Source organism: Ipomoea triloba, chromosome 3, assembly GCF_003576645.1.
Source record: "Ipomoea triloba cultivar NCNSP0323 chromosome 3, ASM357664v1".
NCBI classification, from domain to species: domain Eukaryota; kingdom Viridiplantae; phylum Streptophyta; class Magnoliopsida; order Solanales; family Convolvulaceae; genus Ipomoea; species Ipomoea triloba.
The window spans coordinates 29,867,211-29,888,433 of NC_044918.1; the positions used below are offsets into that span (position 1 = coordinate 29,867,211).

Genomic DNA, 21,223 nt, shown 5'->3' on the forward strand with positions numbered 1-21,223 from the left:
AATTTCCAAAATGGTCCTCTGACTATGACATTTTCTTAAATTGGTCCCTTGACTTTTAATTGCACCCAAAGTGGTCATCCGACTTTTGAATTTTAAACCAAAATGGTCCTCCGTTAGCTTTGGTGTTAAGCAGGTGTTAAAGTGAAGGGTAAAATTAGAAATTCAAGTTTTGCTCTCTAATTTAGAGCAATATGTGATTTCTTTAAGCAATCTGTGCACATATTTCTTCAAATTGGGGTTTTGCTCTCCTAAATCTGCAATCAAAATGTGAGATAATCAACTAGAATGTCAAAAAAGTTCATCTTGAACTTCATCCACAAACTTTCCAAGGTAAAGATTCATGGCCTTCTAGTTAGTTATCCCACATTTTTATTGCAAATTTAGGAGAGCAAAAACCTAATTCGAAGAAATATGTGCACAAGCTACTGAAAGGAGTCACAAATTGCTTTAAATTGGAGTGCAAAACATGAATTTCCAATTTTACGCTTCATTTTAACACATACTTAACGCCAAAGCTAACAGATGACCATTTTGGCTTAAAATTCAAAAGTCGGAGGACCACTTTAGGTGCAATTAAAAGTCAAGAGACCAATTTAAGAAACTACCATAGTTGGAGGACTATTTTGGGAAATAACTCAAATGAATATTATGTATGTATACAGACCTTGATATTGGGTGACAATAATATTTCTTCCAAGAACAACTAGATAATCCCTCGATTATAATTCTTTGTAAATTTCAACTCCTTGGTAAACCATAAAAATTCTCTACATTGTGAAAATGATAGGTTTAAGTCTAGTAGATTAATGAGGAACTTAGAAATAGATCATGGCAAGCTTAGTTCACAATAATATTTTAGTTGATACACAACGCATGAAAATAATGGAACTATAAACATAAAATATACTGTGAAATTATCATGTTTCCTCCAAAACTATAATGGACAATTAAAAATGTTCAAAGTTAAATAAAATGAAGAACATACTCCTCATCACCCATTACAAAGTCATTAGCTTTTTATTATAATGTCCTGTTGGTGACAATAAATTCTTTTGGTAGTTTATAAATCATAACGACAATGATGCCTACAAACAGTAGTACAATTAGATTTACACAATATGTTCTAAATATGAATAAATGTTCACAAATAAAAAACATGTTAAGAATAAATTGTAATAGATTTTGATATGCCAAAATGTACTGAAAAATACTAGACCCCCGAAAGTTTTTCTTTTAGTATTAGGCGTGGTTAAGATCAAAAGGAAAAAGTCAAAGAAAAATAATTTTGATAAACCATATGGAGATATCCAAAGTCATGAAGATACAAGACTTGAAGAAAATCATGCACAATGCAATATTGGAGAAGATGATGACGTTGAAGTGCATATGAAGATAAAAGAAGGAACTACATCAAGTAGAATAATTAATTAACCGAATATTTCGTACAGACAGAATGGTTACTGAGCTTAATCTCAGATTAGCAAGAGCCAAAGTATGGGATGAAGTCTCAAAAGGAATTAATTTGAAATTTATACCAAAAGAAAAATGGCGTGAAACCCAGATGAAGTTCAAGGGATAAGATTTCATGGGATGTGATTTCAAAATTGGCCATGTGACAAGATTTTGAAACTAAGCTTGGGATGCGATTCGACATGGGATAAAATTGGCTGCTTGGGATGCGATGAAGTTTGCAATGGGATAGGATTCCATGAGATGAAATCCGAATTAGCATAGAGATTTAATAAGAAGAAAATCGAAATTGCCTTGGGATGAGATTTCAATGGGATGAGATTCCAAGGGATGCAATTTCGAAGGGATGAATTTCCTAGTCTAAGGGATGAGATTACAAATCAAATGCAATGGGATGAGATTTCAGGAGCTACAATTTCAAATGAAGCTACAATATTCAAAGGACTACAATTTGAATGGTAGTTTCATAGCATTAATTAAGTGATGAAATTGCAAGGGCTGAAATTCACAAGGGATCCAATTTCAAAAGGAAATCAATTTGGAGATTTAATTACAGAAGCAATTTCACAAGATCTCAACCCAGATTAAATAATGAAGGCCAAAATACATATTCCTAAAGGGAAGAAATATGAGCTCGAGTTATATTTGGAAAGTGACTAATTCAAAATAGAAAGGGCTAAGGCTGGAGCAATATTTGAAGATTAATTCACCTGAATGGCGTGAGAATCAACATGCATTATTGAAGATCAACGGCCATAAATATTTTTAATGTCTCACATAACATTAAAAATATTAAAGTCTACTTATAGACTGAAAAGACTATGAATCTAGTTGAAAAAAATTCAAATTTGGAAGAGTCGTTTTCCAACGGACAAACTCTCAATTGCCTATAAATAGATGAAGATTTGAAGATAGAAACAACGGTTGAACAAGCGAACAAAGTGCTAAATACAATATTCATAAGTGAAAAATCTAAAGTGCTAATCTTCATCTGAGAGAGACTTGATCTACATTGAAGCATCTACTGAAGAGTCTCAAAGTTGGAAGAAAACAAATCTTGTTTTTGAAACAAGAGGTTTCTCTACCGGAGCGTAGAAAGGGGATGGTCACAAAGGAGTGTGAAATCTTGGTGCAGCTAGTGTGGGCTTGGTGATCAAAGCACTAGTTGGGGCGTGATTAGTGTGGACTTAGTGATCAAAGCACTATATCACGAGGCGTAACTTAGTGTGGGTTTGGTGGTCAAAGCACTAGATCACGAAGAGCACAATTAGTGTGGGCTTGGTGATCAAAGCACTAGATCGTGAATAATTCATTGTATTTTGTAACCAATGAGTGGTGGATATAGTGGATTCCTCCTGGAGATAGGAGAAAGTGGAGTAAGAGGATTATATACACCTCCGAACCACTATAAATTATTGTGTCTTTACTTACTTGCATTATTTATTTATGATTGCATGATATTCACGTGAAACACACACTACACATTATTTATCATTCCGCTGTGCACAAGACACTAACAATCTGTTAAGTGTTTTGGTTTGATTTTATATTTGACTTAGCAATTCGAATTTGGAGAAAAGTCTATTCTCCCCCTCCCCCCTCTCTAGACATTTCCTTATCTCTTTTGGGTCCAACAAAACATGCGGAAAGAATCTAAACTCACTTATTACTTGTCTTTTTTATTTGTAGACATATAATTGTCCAAATAGTTTTGTATCCATGTAAGGAGGTTGCAAATTCAACTAGTCGTCATCAACATATTGTATAAGAGTTCTCATATTAATTGACCAAGCAAACCTATATCTCTTATCTGGAACATTGAAAATTCATTAGCACAATAGACTAATGCATTATATTAGAAATAATATATGTGGAGTATAGCTTGAATCTTTCATCTAGTTGTTCAAAATAATTTTGATAAGTCATTTCTTGAACTTTGTTGCCCTATAATTATTTCAAAGAAAACGTCAACAATTATTAAAAAATATAGTTATTAATAAAAATAATCATAATCATAACATATGCATAATATAATTATTTTTAAAATTCAAAAATGATAAAAGGAATATCTGCTTCATCTTGTAATGTTATTGGCTTGCACAAGGTCCCAAGTTTGCTTGTTGACTCTCTTGTATTCAACTTTTCAATAACACAAACTTTGCAACTCCATTGTTTTATCTCTATCGTGATTTGAGGATTAAAAGGTAATTTTCCATTTCTGCATAAATGTACAAAAATATGTTATGGAAATGCAATATACACATATAATAAGCAAAGTAATATCCAAGGGTGGTTTGGGGGTTTAGAATATTTTTTTATTTTATTTATTTTTTGTTGCTGAAAATTCTCTACACTGAATGGTACCATACACATAAACTCAACGATATAAAAACTAAAAAGGTACCAGGATGCCAATGACTTTATCACATTCAAGATTATCATTCAAATTTCAGAGAAGACAATTCCTTGATGTTTTTATATGCAATGACCATAAACAAAAGCCAGTGACAAACATTATTCTCATGTAGGCTTGCTATTGAAGAAACTTGTGTTTGTACATGACCAATTGTACGCTGCTGCATCCAGAGTTAGCAACCCTAACAGTTTAAAAATTTTGATTTGCAGTGAAAGTGAAATGAGTTGTACCTTCAACTACCAATGTTGTTTACCACAAGTATTAAATAATTTGTAATTTCAATTCAAATTTTATTATGTTTTGTCATGCCTTACTTTTTATGCTAATTTGTGATACATTTATTTCTAACTAACAGGTTTTTCTTTTAGTATCACATTTTTTTTTATTTAATTCATAAACTTCAACAATGAATATCTTTACAAAATATCCTTCATGTTAATATTAAAATAATTAACTTACCAATGTATAAGTCTTAGGGTCAAAGACTGAAATGTGACACTTTTTCCCTGTATGGACAAAAATAAGATGATTTTAAAACGCGGACTAAAATGGGAAAAGATACTTTGGGATCGGATATGCATTTGAGGTCAGAAACGCATGTTCCATTTGCGTTTGCCCATTTTTTTCTCAAAATACTGATCTCAACGTACAAGTCTCAATTGCGTCTGATGTATTTTTTTTACATTGGGCCATACGCATGTGGGAGATGGATTTCTCGTATTATACGAGAAACACATCTCTCACATGTGTATCTTCCCACTGGACGCTAACGATGTGAGATGCAAGTGGGAAATATGTCTCTCAAGAGACGCAAGTCGCACTTGCAAGTTTACCAAATTCGCGACGATCTATGTTCTCCATTTGTATGGTTGGAGAATAATTTGCCGTAACATTTCACAAGTTTTAATTTCTTCTTGATTAGATTACTTCATATTTGGTGAATTGCTTGAACCACTGGAATTTGTGACTTAGATAGGTATGGAGCAAAATGTATATGAACCAAGCACTTTCAGAACAAGGAATATTTGTGTAATTAACCAGCCCAATATGAAGTTGGTTTTGAGAACAAGCCAAATACACAAAAAAAAAACAAAAAAAAAACAAAAAAGAAAAAAGAAAAAACAACAAACAGAGGTGTTTGTTGTATATTAAGTAGACCTAACAATTCGTGTATATGAGTTCGTTAATGGGTTGACACGATAACGACATGAACACGATAAGGCTAAACACGGACACGACACGTTAAGGTTAACAGGTTCAAATGTTTAACACGAACACGATTTGTTAACGGGTTAAGTGGTTTGACACGATAGACACGTTTTGTTAACAGGTTTCGGGTCGTGTCAACACAATATGACACGAAACTGTTTTAAACCCACTAAACCTATTAATATATTAAAAAACTAAAATTTAAAGTTAAGTTATATAAAAAGAAATAAAACCTACAACTCAATCCATCAAACACACTAAAAAAATATTCAATTTATAATCCTCATAAAATGATAAAATAACATCCAAAAATCATAATTAATGAAGTCCATACTAGTTTTTAAAATAAAATTGAACACAAAAAAAATTCAAATTTTAGATTGTTGAATATCCAATAATTGTAAAATTCAAATTCATCCTTAGTCACGTTCAGAAAATTGAAAAAAAGAAAAAAAAAAAAAGAGAGAACATACTTGCCATTGATAAAAATTGAAAAAAAAAAATCATGTAATGTTGAAGAATAGCATGTAAAGGCAAATGGTGTAATGTGATAAACTGAAATGAACTACTGAATTTATAGCCAATGAATTTAGAATAACGACAAATTATTTGTTTATTTTTTAAAAAAATAAATTTTACACATAATATAATAGAATCAGTAAGAGGAATTGATAAGATACATTAAATAATTTGTTGATACACAATAACATATCTGTGATTCCTCATCTTCGCGTATAACTATGGGATAACAACCCGATAGTAGTCGCACATGCTGACAGCCATGTGACAACCATGCCCACATGGCTGTCAACGTGGTGACATCCCATGTGATGTCAGCGCCCATGAATGACAATACCCATTTAATGGGTCTCGTCACTCTTTTATAAAAATTCATTCTTTTTGGATTTGATCTCCAAAAATTGTTCAAATACATACGTTGGTGTTGAATTGTATGAGAGAATAATTTTTTGTATATCATTGAAGTGTTAGAGACTTGAAAAAGTTAGTGAATATTATGTTTTTTTTTTGTGTTGTAAATTTTGATATAGTTAATTTGTTGCGATAAATTTTTAATTATATTTTATTATTTTTTTTGGAGTTAGATCAAGAAAAATGTCACGTACGAATACCAAATCCATATAGTGATTCTATTATGAATGTTTTGATTATTTTGTAACCATGAATTACATATATGTTTATGTAGGAAACCAAGTTGTTGTATGTACTCATATGTTGTTCTTCGACTAATGATTCAAGTGATAATGTTGATTTTAATATTGCTCCTCAAAATGTTGTGTTTGTTTCAAGAACATGTTCTGAATATGAGATACAAAATTGTCTAAATGTTGGCTACGATGGATAAATTTTGATGTGGGGAAAATATGAGCAAAACTCATCGCAATAAGGTGATTCTATTTTTCCAATTCCAATCATCAACAATCAAACATGGTCATTTTTTAGGTGTCATATCAATGTTCGAACCTTTAGTGATTTGTGTAAGACAGCAATTGTCTAATCTAACCTTGAATTTAAACATTATTCAAGGTCGTAGGGGTGTTGACCGCACTCCTATTACTCAAATTGGTGGTCCCTCTCATGCGCAACATGCATGCACACCTCACACTAAGGGTGGAAGAAATGAAAGATCTAGATTTGGACGTAGGTGATGCAAATTCAAACGAAAGTAGTGATGTGAGCAAAACCGATGAAGGAGTTGATTATTAGTTTTCTTCAGATGATTTTGAAGAATATGTGCCACATGATCAACATGATTCGACAGCGACGCCATCGCTTAATACACCATATGCTCGACAATTGGATACTACATACGTCCTGGTACGATGATGTCGAGCAGTATGGTTAATCTTTTCAATATCCGAGTTCGTCTATGCAAATTAGAGTAGTCTTCGAAAGCTACACACAATTAAAGAATTTGGTGACACACTATAATCTTGCTAAGTATAGACAATTCAAGACTGTCTTTAAGAGAGGAAAAATACTTGAAGGCAACATGTTTATATCCCGATTAGTGTGCGTGGATGATTACTGCCGCCAAACTTGCCAATGTCGAACAATGGATAATTAAAAAGTTTTATGACAATCACACATGTCGTGAAGTTGATCGGATATTGGTACTCATGTAACTACGTTCCGGCAACTTCTAACGGATCATCGGTTCTGACAATACGAAATAGTATTTCGTATTGGCCATGTATGACAACAACACAATCAGTATCAGCTGGTGTCTCATCAATGAAGTTGCCCAGTATTGACTGGTCATCAAGGAATACTTCACGATGAATCATTAACGTCTTGTATCCTGACAGGGTTAGCAACGTAAATGTTGGGAGGACGCTCGACCTAGCCGGTATATATATAACACCTCGATCACCATCATCAACTACTTCACGCTCACGAGCATCGCCATGAATCTCTCTAAGATCAAGCTGGTGATTATTTCTGATAACAAAAATTGAAATTTGAAATAACCAACATGTCGAAATATTATTTTGTCGTCTTGTCGAATTCTATGCGCATTACAAAATTGTTGACATCCGCGATAAAACTACAACTGTTCAATACGTAACTCCATTGATGTGAATGCCCGTGCAATAGTTGTACAGTAAGATTAATGTGATTAACGAGGTGATTATACATGTAGCGTGGAAGAGAGATCCCCTACACCTCAATAACATTCACTACAAACCAAATTATTGTGCTAGTTGTTAGATGGCAATAATGTCCGAATGAATGTGTGAAAAAACAAGCTGCACTAAAAAACATAACAACAATTAGAGCACAAATAATATTGTAATCAAATAATTTTAATACACATATAATATTGGTGTGACCGTACGCTATCCCATTCTATTGAATGTATAAGTGATTGAACCAGAAAAAATTCTGGAGGAATTATTCTGCACGACATCTCAAATTTATTAATGGGGATGTTATTTTCCAATCCCATAACATTCATGAACACTCACCACAATGGTGCGATAATAATAAACGACGTTACCTCGGATCGCTGATGTCTACTTATTATGAACATCACTACCAGGGTCCACGATATAACGATTGAAAAACTTAGCTCAGGCCTAGACTTTAAATTTTTGTAACAGGCGTAGGCCTAATTTTCTAAAACTAGACTTGACTCGACCTATTTCCACACCTAATCACACTCTATTACGATAACTGATGGAGTATTTTAGTCAAATTTGAACACTCCACTAGCTTTTCAGCCTACCGTAGAGAGCGGATAAACTAATACACTCAAAAGCAGAATCCGCCGAAATTCCTCATTACAGCCGGCGGTTGATCTTTCTTTTTCTCTCCTCCGTCGATAAAATTACAAAATAATCATTACTCATTACAGCCGGCTTAGTTGGTCTTTCTTTTTCTCTCCTCCGTTGATAAAATTACAATATAATAATACTGCCCAACCTCTCTTCTGCTGTTCTCTTCCGCTTTGATACGATTCCACTCGAGTAGGATTGATTTTCAACTATCCTTCAATTTATTTTTTCATGTACTGGTTGTTTAATTCTGAAATTACATATATTGGCAGTAGCACGGTTTGTGTGGGAGTGAGGAGAAATGGGCAATCATTTGAAGGAATTATGGAGCAAGAAGACATTGTTGAGTTTGGGTTTGGGACAATTTCTGTCGCTTCTTATCACCTCCACCGGCTTCTCTTCCTCTGAACTTGCCAGAAGAGGTTTTAGTGTTTTGCCCTTTTAATTACACTCTGATTTCAAAAAATCACTCTGATTCTGTGGTGGTAATATTAGTTGCTTATTAAGTTTTTCTCTTTATATTTTCCTCTGTATATATTTTCCAGGAATTAATGTCCCCACTTCTCAATCTTTCTTCAATTATGTGCTCTTGGCGTTGTTCTATGGAGCCATAATGATATACCGGAAGGAGCCGCTCAAGGTCTTCTTTCTTTCTTTAGGTTTTACCTGTTTGTATGGTGTATTTGTCTTTGTAAATATACATTTGTTGACTCATCATCTGAGCTGAAATTAATGATTTTTAATTACACAATAAAAAGTAGAAGATCAATGATGAATTTGTGTCACACTACAAAGGAAGGATTAAGTTGCTTTGAAATCTGAAAAAAAAATGCTATAGCACCATCCAAATGCAAATGGCAAATCTGTTGTATAAGCGAAATCTATGTGTTTCTCTAACTTGTTTCCTTTGGGCTTGGAGTTATAGTTGAAAAGTAACTTCTCTTGGGCGACTTTACACTCAATACCAAATGACATTTTTATCAAGTTATTATTAGTTCTTTCTTTAGTTTCTTACTAAACCCATTTCTACCTGAAGGATTATGATACTTTACTATGACATTTATTAATTCATATTACTCCATTTTCTCCTAACTAGTGTAGCCCTAGACTTCCTGATGCAATTACTTGGACTTGCAGCATCAGAAACCAAGCTTTTTAAATAACTTTTGAGAGCTAAAATCAGTAACACTTTCGTTGGCAATATCATTTTATCCTAAAACTAGTATGCTACAAAGCTTACCACAGTGGTTGGGTTATTTGAAACTTGAAAAACTTTCTCTACTTGATTGTTGGGATTCCATGTGATTACTCTTCGTTCTCACCTGTTTGATGGACCTTTCTTGCTTTATACGTTGTTGTCTTTTCTGGTCCCCACTTTTGATTCTTGTGCTTTCAGCAACTTTTGCCTAGGGTCAAACCTTGCTCAAAACCAATGGCTCTATCTTTACGGGAGTCTAGAGGCTCCATTTTACACCTTTCAGGGAAATCTGACCAAGGCATCATTGTGTATTTGGATGATTGTGGAATATGCAGAACTGCAATTCTTTTGTTTAGATCATTACTGATGTACTCCTGTTTATCAGTTGCATCACCAAAACATTCTCTATAAGATAATAAACTTTCTCCAGTTAATCTTTGCCCACTACTTCCTCCAAACAGCCTCAAACTGGTAGAATTTCTCATATTAAAATTTGTAATCTTTTTCTTCTTTCTTTTGGTACATATGCAGTCAATCATCTTTAACTGATTTCCTTTTCGCCTTAGAATCCTCTTTGTTTGACCACATAGTTCTGGTCATCTAATGCTTAGGGAAATAGGTGACCTGCTTTTATTTGTCTAAGATGTGCATTCATTTTAAATTCAGCTTGACATTGAATACCCATGATATATTCATTTCATTCTATTTTTATGCAGGCAAAGTGGTATTATTATGTCATTCTTGGGTTGGTTGATGTGGAGGCTAATTATCTTGGTAACTAAATCCATGACCACCCTTTAATTGGAAAAATTAAATATATGCTTCATGCCTTTTCTCAAGTCTTATATTTTATAAAGTCTAATTTTATTAATGTTTGTTTATTTTTGGGATTTCATCTGTGAATTAATTTCTTTTTCTGTTTGTTAAAGTTCAGAATATGTAACTGTGCTTGATAAGTTAAAATTTTAATGAAATATTTCTGGTGCAACAGTTTGCTATAAGTTTTAGAAGAGAGTATACGTAATTGATAAAAGATATTATTTGCATTGACAAAAGATCTTCACTGTTCCCAAGAAAATCATCCCCAAGTGGATTTTTATGTTGGAACACTCCACTATTTGGAACTCCTGCTATTTCCACAAAAAATGCATCTCCGTGACAAGGATAATACTTCTCCAATAAGCAGCAATTACTGTGGCAAGTTCTAAGAACTTGGCACTAACTTATAACTGATCTTCTATACCTGTCTTTTATATCCACAAGTTCTGAACTTCACATGTGACTCAGGCATGTGATTTCTATGATGTCAACTCAAGTAATCATTACAAGAACTTCTCTTACTCGTTGCACTAATTAAGTATGTTGACTGTTGAGGTTTAGTTTCTTTATAGAGTTGGGTTATCAGAATTATAGTTCAATGAAATTAGCTGTGGCTATACATCTATTTTTATATTCATCTATTTGCATCTCTCTCTGTATGCATCTAGTGTGGCTGTGTGGGAGAAGGAAAGGGAATGAAAAATTCTCAAATCTGTCATTTGCTATTTTGTCTAATCATTCAGTATGTTAACCTTATGCCTCCTATTTACAGTGGTGAAATCTTATCAGTACACATCCCTAACGAGTGTCATGCTACTGGATTGTTGGGCAATTCCTTGTGTTATGCTTTTTACCTGGATTTTCTTGAAGACAAAATACAAAATTGGAAAATTTTTTGGTGTTTTCATTTGTGTTGCTGGTCTTGTGCTGGTGATATTTTCGGATGTACATGCAGCAGACAGATCAAGTGAGTAATTTTAGTAGTACAAGTCAATGTCATTGTGCTTGTTCTCATTTTCCTTGCCAAAATAGTTTATTTCTGCATACTCCTTACGTTGTTCTCTTCGTTTATATTAGTGTTCCTTGATTCAGCTGCTTATAATTACAGTCTCAAGTTCAGTAATTCCGAGAAGGAAATTCATATTCATCTTCATGTCCCTTATAAACTCTTTTTTAATTTTTTTTTTCTTTTCATCTTGTCTGCATCATTACTTGAGTTTTCTGAACTTCATTTCTGTGTCCATCTTCTTTTAAGAAATGTTTGAAAATTTCTTCGTTTGTTTGGATGTAGGTGGGAGCAGCCCTATCAAGGGAGATATACTTGTAATTGCTGGAGCCACGCTGTATGCTATATCTAATGTCAGTGAGGTAAGAAAAACCTCTAGAGTATTTTCATAATGTCAGTTGTCATTATTTTCTGTTAACAGCTTTCTTTTATTCTTTTTTAATACTCTGCCCAGTATCTTCTTTCTACCCTTTATCCCCTTATTCACATATACCTATTGTTGATCCAACTTTTCATTATACCTTCAGTTTTAACTATTTCTGTTTTCTTGTTTAATGATATATGCAGGAATTTTTTGTTAAAAGTGCTGATAGGGTTGAACTCATGGCATTTTTGGGACTCTTTGGTGCCATTATTAGTGCTTGCCAAATGTATCCTTGCTTGGTTTAATGACCTTATAGTTTTCATGTTCTATTCAACATGCTCAAAATTTTGGATTTTTATCACTTTCAATTTGTTCTATGCTATTGAAGATGATTTACATATAAGCATATGTTATTCTAAAATGTTTGAACCTAATATTTATATTTATGCTGTTAAGTGGGTATAGTGTTGTCATTGATGTAAGTTCTTTAACCAATGCTACAGAAGCATATTTGAGCGCAATGAATTGAAATCTATTCATTGGACAGCAGGAGCAGTAAGTCTCTTGGTCATTCCTTTATTGTCCTTGCCCTGTTCCCCGTACTTGGATGAGTTTAAAAGCGTGTGCCATATTTTTTGACCTATTTTCTATTATGTTCTTGAAAATTTTCATTGCTGAGCATGTGGAGTTCTAGGTCACTTGATGTCTCTAGTTAGTTGATGGCCATGATGAACTTTTGTATCCTTATCTAAAGCATAAAACATAAGTTTGAGATGGGAGAAGTTTGTTTATGTTTCATCTTAAATAAAGTTTCTTGTTGAAATCGAACTCAAACAAATCCAAAAATGTGCATTGACGGGAAGTCAATAACAAAATACTAGCGGAAATGGTTCGAGAATTTGGTTCTTCGGGTTGAGATTGAGCGACACTTACTTGGGTAAGCACATGTTTCCCATGAAGTTTCCAAGATTGGTCCGTGTGTGTCCAGATCTATTGCAATAATCGCAAAATCTAGTGTTTTTATGTCAACAACAATCTTTAGTTTGTCCACGACCTTCATGTTTTACTAGAGCAGATTGTTTAGGAGTAGATGTGTGAGTAAGGAATGGAGGTTACCTGCAAGAGATGTTTGAACAAATTGGTGGTCCCTGGGACAATGTTCCTTCAAGAATTTGATTCTGGGTACTTTCAAATTCTGGACCTGATTTGGTTAGGAGAAGTACTACAAAGAATTTCTCTCATTGGGTAAGTTGCTCTGCAAGTGTTCCGCCAATAGGCAATTAGGCATGAGTGTATCAAACTCAGTTATCACACTTTGGGCTTTGCCAAGGAAAGTTTTCCATATGACTACCATCTTTCTTCAGGTTAACTAAATTATCAACAACATTGTAGAATTGAGAGATATCATTAGTGTATAGAGATTTAGCTTGATTCCATACCTCTACACATGTCTTAAAGGGCTTGAAGAGGGGCAACAATTGTTGAGAAAGAGACTGCCAAAGGAGGTTACATAGCTGAGATTCTAACCTTGGTTTGTAAGCTCAAACATTCTCTCTATGGCCTAAAACAGTCCCCTCATGCCTGGTTTGGAAGGTTTAACATATTAGTGCAAAATTTGGTTTAAATCAAAGAGAAGTTGACTATTATGTCTTTTATAGACATCAACAGAGTATGAGCATTTATCTTGTTGATAATATTGTTTTTACAAGAGATGATGCTTTCATGTTTATATATACTTGATTGATACTTCAAACTTACTTCTTTTTTTTTTTTTTGCATTTTCATATATCGCTTTTTACTGACAATTTATTATTATTATTATTCATATTCATATTCATATTCCTTGTAATTTCTAATTTCAGACATTTCCTTTTTTTGGATTTTCACTGGCAATGTTTTTATTTTACTCAGGAGTTCCTGTCTTACTAAAGGTATGCCCTTGGTGTTTCTTCCATCCATAAAACAGTTTCTTTTTATATATGTATACATGTGTTTATGTGTGTGCGTCAAAGCTAAATATTTGGGTTTCTTTTAACCTAAACATAGAGATGCATACTGTTTCTCAAAATTAATATATAGTTGTTATAAATGGAGGCAGCCTGCATTTGTATGTATAACTAATTTTATTTGTTGCATATTTGTCATACTACTTTGCATAGCTGTTGTATCTAAAGTTGTGTTCTATTACAGTCTCACTTCCCTTTTGTAGTGATGATTTCGATTGCTACCAAGTACCAAGACTGGAATTTGAATGTTAAAAATGATCATCTTTTGTCAAAGGCTTCTAATAAATGTGGACAAAATAAAATAATTAAACCAGAGCTTAAAAAGAGCATAGAGTTATCCTCTTTAAGTTAACATTTACAAGTTCATGATCTGACATAACATTGCTGCTTATTTGAATGTCCATATTAATTCTGATACAATAGATGGTTTTTCCAATTTTTTTTTTGCTGATTTTCTTTACATTGGAAACAGTTGCTTTGACCCTGAAATTTCATCTTGTGCAGATTAGTGGTGCCACTATGCTGAACCTGTCCTTGCTTACATCAGACATGTGGTCTGTTTTTATTCGTATTTTTGCATATCATGAAAAGGTTTGTTTGATCTTTTAACATATAATAATATATGTTAGAAACTAAGGGTGCGTTTGGTTCGCACATGGGAATCGGAATCGGAATGGGTATCAAATACTTGGTAATGGTAATGGGTTTTGGTGAAAGTATTTAGCATGTCTGGTAATTGGGTGGAATGGGAATGATTATTAATAATTGAGGAAGAAATGATGAAGGGAGATGAAACCCTTATTTAATAAGGGTATGGGTTTTCTCATTAATGGGGTATTCCAAACCCATAGTATCATTCACAAAACCTATCAACCAAACACAATCAATCACTTTCATACCCATTCCTTATGCCTAAACCCACCAACCAAACACACCCTAAATGTATAGAATTACTGAACTCAATGTTTGTTGCTGAGAACTGTATTTTTGTCCAGGTTGATTGGATGTACTATGTAGCTTTTGCTGCTGTTGTAGTTGGACTAATTGTTTATTCTGGGTAAGTAATATCAACTCGGATGATTGGTTTTGTTAATCTCTTGTAGATGGAACTGAGTAAAATAATGTCTTGGTTTCGAAGAACTTCTTAGTGATAAACTTAAGCTAGTACTATTTTTCAATGGCCAACTAGTGTAATGCTATTAGCAAGAGGGGTTTGATGTTACCAGAAGAGCCCCTAAGTCCTTAGAGGGTCTTAATATAACTGTTCAGAATGAACAAGTTTAGGCATAATTTCTTATTGTTTACTTATTTCTATGAAACAGCATCTAAATGGTTGGTCTGATTATTCTGCCTGCCAATAACATTGTCCAGAGTACAAAATTTTGTTCCTTGATTAATGTACAACCAAAAAAGCATGAAACTGCAATCACAACACTAGCCGAAAAAATAATGTGCAAGTTTGTATTTCAGGGCTGATAAAGCAGCTGAGGTTGCTGATGAAGGTGTTGTACAAAGCAAGCGATTTGACGAGGAGGCTGGCTCGGATCACTTGACCCAGAAAGATGCCACTGGAGCTAGCAGTAAGCATGATTTTGCTTCCACTAGCAGCAGGGAAACATTCGCTGTTAGAAGCAGTATAGATATCAGAAATGAAACAGAAGGTGGGAAATGCTGATATTTTTATTTTTTTTTAAATTTTTTTTTTCTTGGCTTAGCTTTTAGGCCTATTAAATTTGGTTCATCCCTTCCCGGTTTGAAGTAAAATAATGAATAATTATAAAGTAAAAGAAAAACATTTGCCAAATTGTATGCTTTATCATTTTGGGTATTTAAGAATGTAATTAATTATGACCTGTAATTGCTAGAAAATTATTGTGTTTTTAATGTTTATCTCACTGCATTCTCTCTGCTTCCTTTATGAAATTTCTTCCTAGTGTCTTTCTTTGTATTTCTCCCATATCTTCACTATTTCTGCTAAACTCAAGCTCAAGTTTCCAGCTTTGCCCTTCCAAAGCTTTGGACTAGTATATCAAGTATCAGAGCCCTCTTTTCTTGGCATGATTTCAACTAATCTGGACTTGCTGTAAATGAGCCAAGCTATTTGTGACCTACTTATGTTTGATTCGGTTAGTTTTGAGTCGAGCTTGAGTGGTTTGAATAATGAGTCAAGTTGTGTTCGAGTATCTTAATACTTGACTTGAGTCGCATGTGGACCTAATTGAATAAATTTTAATTGTCCATTTGGTCAACTTTACTGGTAGTACTTGACTTCATCTAATAACCTAGGTTTTAGTTCCCTATATTAGATTTAATGTCAAAAGTTAATTTCGTTTAATTGATGAGCAACTGTACTATCGAATGTTCTCATTTAATGGTGGAGAACAAATGAGCTTTTAAAAAGTACTTAGTAGGTATAGTATCTTTTGTAGTTTTTTTTTTTTTTTGAAACCGTATCTTTTGTAGTTAGTACTCATAAGAAGACCAAATTAAGTTGGGACAACTATGTAGGTGGTTGAAATTCTACTATTATAATGACTTAACAATAAAGTAGGTAAAACTTAAAAGACACGATAGATAAATATAGAGAATCATCATATTTAATATCTTATTATTTTTCAACAAATCCAATATATATAGGTCATGGTTGAAAAAAATCGTTAGGCGTTCCTCACTTCCTTGGGTGCCCGTTTATTTTTATTTTTTTTTAAATTGTTTAATTTTTTTTAAAGATTAATAATGATAAACTATTTAATACTTTAATAGTTAATACGAAAATATTAAATATTAACCTAAAAACATCAAGAGTTTGAACAATTTAGGGTTATTTCGTTCAAAATGATGTCGTTTTGAGTGAAATAACCCATTTTTAAAAAATGAACAATAGCTAATCAGGTGACTAGGCGGCCTAAGCAGTCAGCGCCTAGGGCCTAGGCAGGATTTTTACAACACTGATACAATGTATCAAAAGTTCTAGTAAACCAATAAGTTCAAAGATGATGATGTTTACAATGATAAAAGATTTGGACAAATATATTTTATTTATAACACTTCCCATTGTACATTATTACATTATACTCATGTCATGTTAAAAACTTCCCTAAAACACCGATGAGAAAAGTCTAGTTGAGAAAAAGAGTACATGATGCATGCATATTCATGTGTTGTACTACCTGCCTCATTAAAATATCTTTAATTAAGAAAACTATATTAAAGTGTAATCAAACTAAAAGAGTATAGTCATTGGTTTTTAGGGCACAACCTTCGAGATTGGTTAGAACTTAGAATGTGTTGCTCCCCTAAAGATAACAGTATTTCAAGTCAACGCATTCTAATAACATTGTGAACACAAAAGTTTATGTAGGGAGAGATTTAGTGAATAAATATGCTAGGTTGTCACTAGAGCGAATCTTTTGTATGCTAATTTCGCAACTCTTATGGAGCTCATGTGGGTAAATAAAACAACCTAGCACAAATCTATTACCACAATACTCATGTGCAACTCAAGCTACATTGTCCTCATATAGGATAGTTGGGGTAATATATCTTTGCTTTCTATGCCACATGAGCTATGAATATGTTTTATCAATGATCTCAACCATACACTCTCGTGAGGCTTCATACAAAGCAACAATCTTTAAGCTGTTTGTAGAAATAGTTAACATAGTCTGTTTAATAGACCTCTATGAAATAGTAGTACCAACATATAGAAGAAAATCATAACCATAATAGGATATGACATTATGGGGATAAGACAAATAGCTAGCATTTGAGTAGCCCACCGATGCTTTAGCTTGATTTTTTGCATAAAGTAAGTTAAGATCTTTTGTATCCTGAAGATAACAAAGGATATGTTTAACATCGTTTCAATGTCTCATTGTAGGAAAAACATTAAACTTTACTAGCAAGTTCACCGCAAACGCATGTGCAATTTAAAAGAGGGAGAGAGAGTAATGCCCTAGTGACATTAAAGAACTTTTGGTCCTAGAATATCTTTATCATTTCTTTCTCGGGTCTAAATGTGTCCTTATATACTTCTAGAAATCAAACAACCATTGTGTCTAAGTGGATGATATTTATCCATATAAACTGGTATACAAAAATTCCTTCGGAGAAATGCTTGATATGCATATTTAGACAATATGTGGCCTTACCCAAGTTTTTCATTTCAAACTCTATCTATAGGTATGATTTAACATCCTCAAGTTCCTTGTGTGTTCCGGCAATGTTTATGTTAGAAATAATACAAAAATCATTTTGTGACTTCTCAATGAACATGCAAAGGCACACATAACTATTTACATATCTCTTCTTCAAAAGAAATTGGAATAAGGGCCAAATTGGCCACTGAACGTAACGTGATAGTGCAATCAGCCCACTCAACCTAAAAAACGTGCAATCAGCCCACTCAACAGCGCAAATCCTTTCAAATCCTTCCAATTTCACCTGGTAACCCTTCCATCCGGTTGCCTAGCTGACGTGGATCTTACCTGGCATTTTATTTCTTTCTTTTACTTTTTCTTCCTTCCTGGTCTTCTTGTTTCTTCTATTTGTTATTCTCTTTCTTCTTTAGACAAAGACTGAAGCTAACACAATCAGAACATAAACATGATTGAACAACGGATGCTCTTTCTTCTTTAGACAAAGACTGAAGCTAACACAATCAGAACATAATGAACAACCGATGCAACTCCCATATTGCTAAAAAAAACTACTCCCAGATTGCTTCTATCTAACAACCCCAACATTAATCCCTCCCACATCTAAAACCCCTCCACACTCCCTCTCCCTCTCCAACCTTGGCGATCAGAACTGGCATCTGGCAATAACCTTTTGTAGGTTAGCATTACTCCTCTTTGGCTCTTTACACCCATTCCCACACCAATTACAAAGTAAAAATATCAAAAAGAAACAAAAAATATAATTGAACTCTCCAGTCGGCTCTTTACACTCATTCCCATTGCACACCCAGCCACCCATGGGCAAAGAAGCAGAACAACCTCACAAACAAAAGAAAAAAAAAAAAAGAAATAATTAAAGCCAAATTAAGAACAACCTCACAAACAAAACAAAAGAAGAAGAAGAAGAAATAATTAAAGCCAAATTAACACACCCCAAATTAAAAACACTAACACACCCACAAGAATATGGGATAACTACATTGTGTCGGGAGATGACTGTATCGCAGTGAAGAGTGGCTGGGATCAATACGGGATAAAATACGGCATGTCAACAAAACACCTCTCAATCAAAAGGCTAACCTGCATTTCCCCATCCAGTGCTACCATTGCCCTAGGAAGCGAATCTCAGGTGGGATTCAGGATGTCAGGGCCGAACACATCTTAGCCATCAACACCAAATCCGATGTGAGGGTCAAGACCAAAAATAAAAAAAAAGGAGAGCAGCGGGCGATGTGAAATCCTCTTGGCGAGGTGCTCCGCGCGTTTTACGGCCGATGAATTGGTGAGTTGAATCAGGCGTTTCAGCGCGCCGTCGAGAAAATTGCGCACCTGCAGACGGCGGTGCAGGCGATGTACAATGAGGTGCTCCGCCACCCTTTTTACGGCCGGTGGTTTGGTGAGTTCAATCTGGTGTTAGGATTAAAAGGTGTTGTTTTCGAAGAAGGAGGAGAGTAGCAGAGAAAGAAGAAGACCAGGAAGGAAGAAAAAGTAAAAGAAAGAAATAAAATGCCAGGTAAGATCCACGTCAGCTAGGCAACCGAATGGAAGGGCTAGGAATCGGTTACCAGGTGAAATTGGAAGGATTTGAAAGGATTTGCGCTGTTGAGTGGGCTGATTGCATTATCGCGTTACGTTCAGTGGCCAATTTGGCCCTTATTCCAAAGAAATTCACTGAGTTCGTTGTACTACATTCTACTCGACTGTTTCAAGCCATATAAAGACATTTGTAACTTGATGCTATATATTTTGCAATTCTCATTTTCTCCCTTTTTTGGAATTTTAAATACATAAAGGATTTTCATATAAATATCATCATCTAATGACCCATATAAATATGTGATCATGATGTCCGCATATCTAAATCCATTGCTATTTTCATTGATATTAAGCAACAAAGCATAATTCCATTCATGACGGAAGATTATGTAATATCAAAATCAATTTCGGATCTATATTAATACTCAATGTTAAAATCATGGTTATATTTAAATATTCTTAAAAAACAATAGTATATAATTTTTATAAAAAAAAAATCCATAAAATTCATAGTTACATAATTCATATTATACTATATTAAATAATATAGTTGATAATTTGAGTAATGATTATGGTATGACTAATAACTGTTAAAGTAAAAATTTTAGATACGGTAAATAATTAAATACATTTATGGTAGCACTTAATATATAAAAATGAAAATTTAACAGTGTAAAAGTAATTTTGTTCAATAAAAATAATAATACAATATTTATAACATAATGTATAACTCAATAAGTGCAGAAACACGGACAATCAATTAGAACTAACATCATTTGTTCTTATAAAATTTTTAAAAATATATGTCCAATCTCCTTGTGCAAGGGTTATATTTCACTTTTGCTCCATCACACAACCTTAAAATGTAGCAGGTACAACATAAAGGTAAATTTTAGGTGTTGTGTTAGCAAAAGTGGAAATATAACCTATGCACAAGAAAATTAAACATATATTTTTAAAAAAAAATATAAGAGTGAATCTATGCTAGTTCTTCTAATTTATGGCCATATTTCTATATTTATTAAGTCACACATTATCGTATTATGCTGCAAATATTATACTATTATTTTTATCAGACAAAATTACAGTTAAACTTTTGTTATTATATATTAAGTGCTACTATATTTAACCATAAATTTTACTTTATAACAATTATACCATCACACAACCCCTAAATCTATCTTTATGAAAAGTAAATAAACAAAAACTATTACTATTTTTGGTACAGTTTTTGATTTAGAAAAATTCGAATTAATTTGAATTATAATTTCTTAAAATCAAGAAAATTAAATCCAAATATAGGATTTAATTATCCTTCCTAAATGAGAATATAATGTATAAAAATTTTATTCAATTATACATTTATAGAGCCGTCAAAACGGGCTTAGCCCGCCGGGTTAGCCCGTCCCGCCCAGCCAAAAGGGCGGGGCGGGCTCTAATTTTTTAGCCCGTTTTAAGGCGGGCTTTTTAGCCCGCTCCCGCCTAACCCGCGGGCTTGGCGGGCCGGCGGGGGCCCGCCAAATGTATAATAAAAAATTATTAAAATAAATAAATACTACAATAGTAAATCTATAACATTTAATATGTCTTTTCATCTTGATTATATTACTAACATTAGTGTGTGTGTAATATATATATACACCCTTTTATATAATTAATGTAATAGTAATTGAATTTTGGTTTACAGTGTAAACTGTAAATCAAAATTCAATATATAATTACATT

General features: G+C 33.5%; 1 protein-coding gene across 2 annotated transcripts; it reads left to right on the plus strand.

Moving 5' to 3' along the window:
* The first annotated feature begins 8,350 nt into the window (after positions 1 to 8,350).
* On the plus strand, positions 8,351 to 15,694 carry LOC116013540 (solute carrier family 35 member F2-like). Of its 2 annotated transcripts, none has more exons than XM_031253355.1 (12): positions 8,351 to 8,583; positions 8,664 to 8,813; positions 8,937 to 9,031; positions 10,306 to 10,363; positions 11,181 to 11,375; positions 11,700 to 11,776; positions 11,982 to 12,064; positions 12,282 to 12,333; positions 13,641 to 13,709; positions 14,289 to 14,375; positions 14,780 to 14,841; positions 15,255 to 15,694. In XM_031253355.1, the coding sequence occupies exons 2-12, from the start codon at positions 8,693 to 8,695 to the stop codon at positions 15,457 to 15,459; spliced, it is 1,104 nt and encodes a 367-aa protein (XP_031109215.1). In that variant the 5' UTR covers positions 8,351 to 8,583; positions 8,664 to 8,692; the 3' UTR covers positions 15,460 to 15,694. The 2 variants fall into 2 exon arrangements, with proteins under 2 accessions (XP_031109215.1, XP_031109216.1); XM_031253356.1 differs by having other exon boundaries at positions 8,667 to 8,813.
* Positions 15,695 to 21,223: the final 5,529 nt, after the last annotated feature.

Coding starts and splice junctions, on each gene's coding strand:
- LOC116013540 (XM_031253355.1), top strand. CDS start 8,693: ATGGGCAATCATTTGAAGGAATTATGGAGCAAGAAGACATTGTTGAGT. Junction 8,814..8,936: donor CTCTGAACTTGCCAGAAGAG/GTTTTAGTGTTT, acceptor TATATTTTCCAG/GAATTAATGTCCCCACTTCT. Junction 14,376..14,779: donor TTTTTGCATATCATGAAAAG/GTTTGTTTGATC, acceptor ATTTTTGTCCAG/GTTGATTGGATGTACTATGT.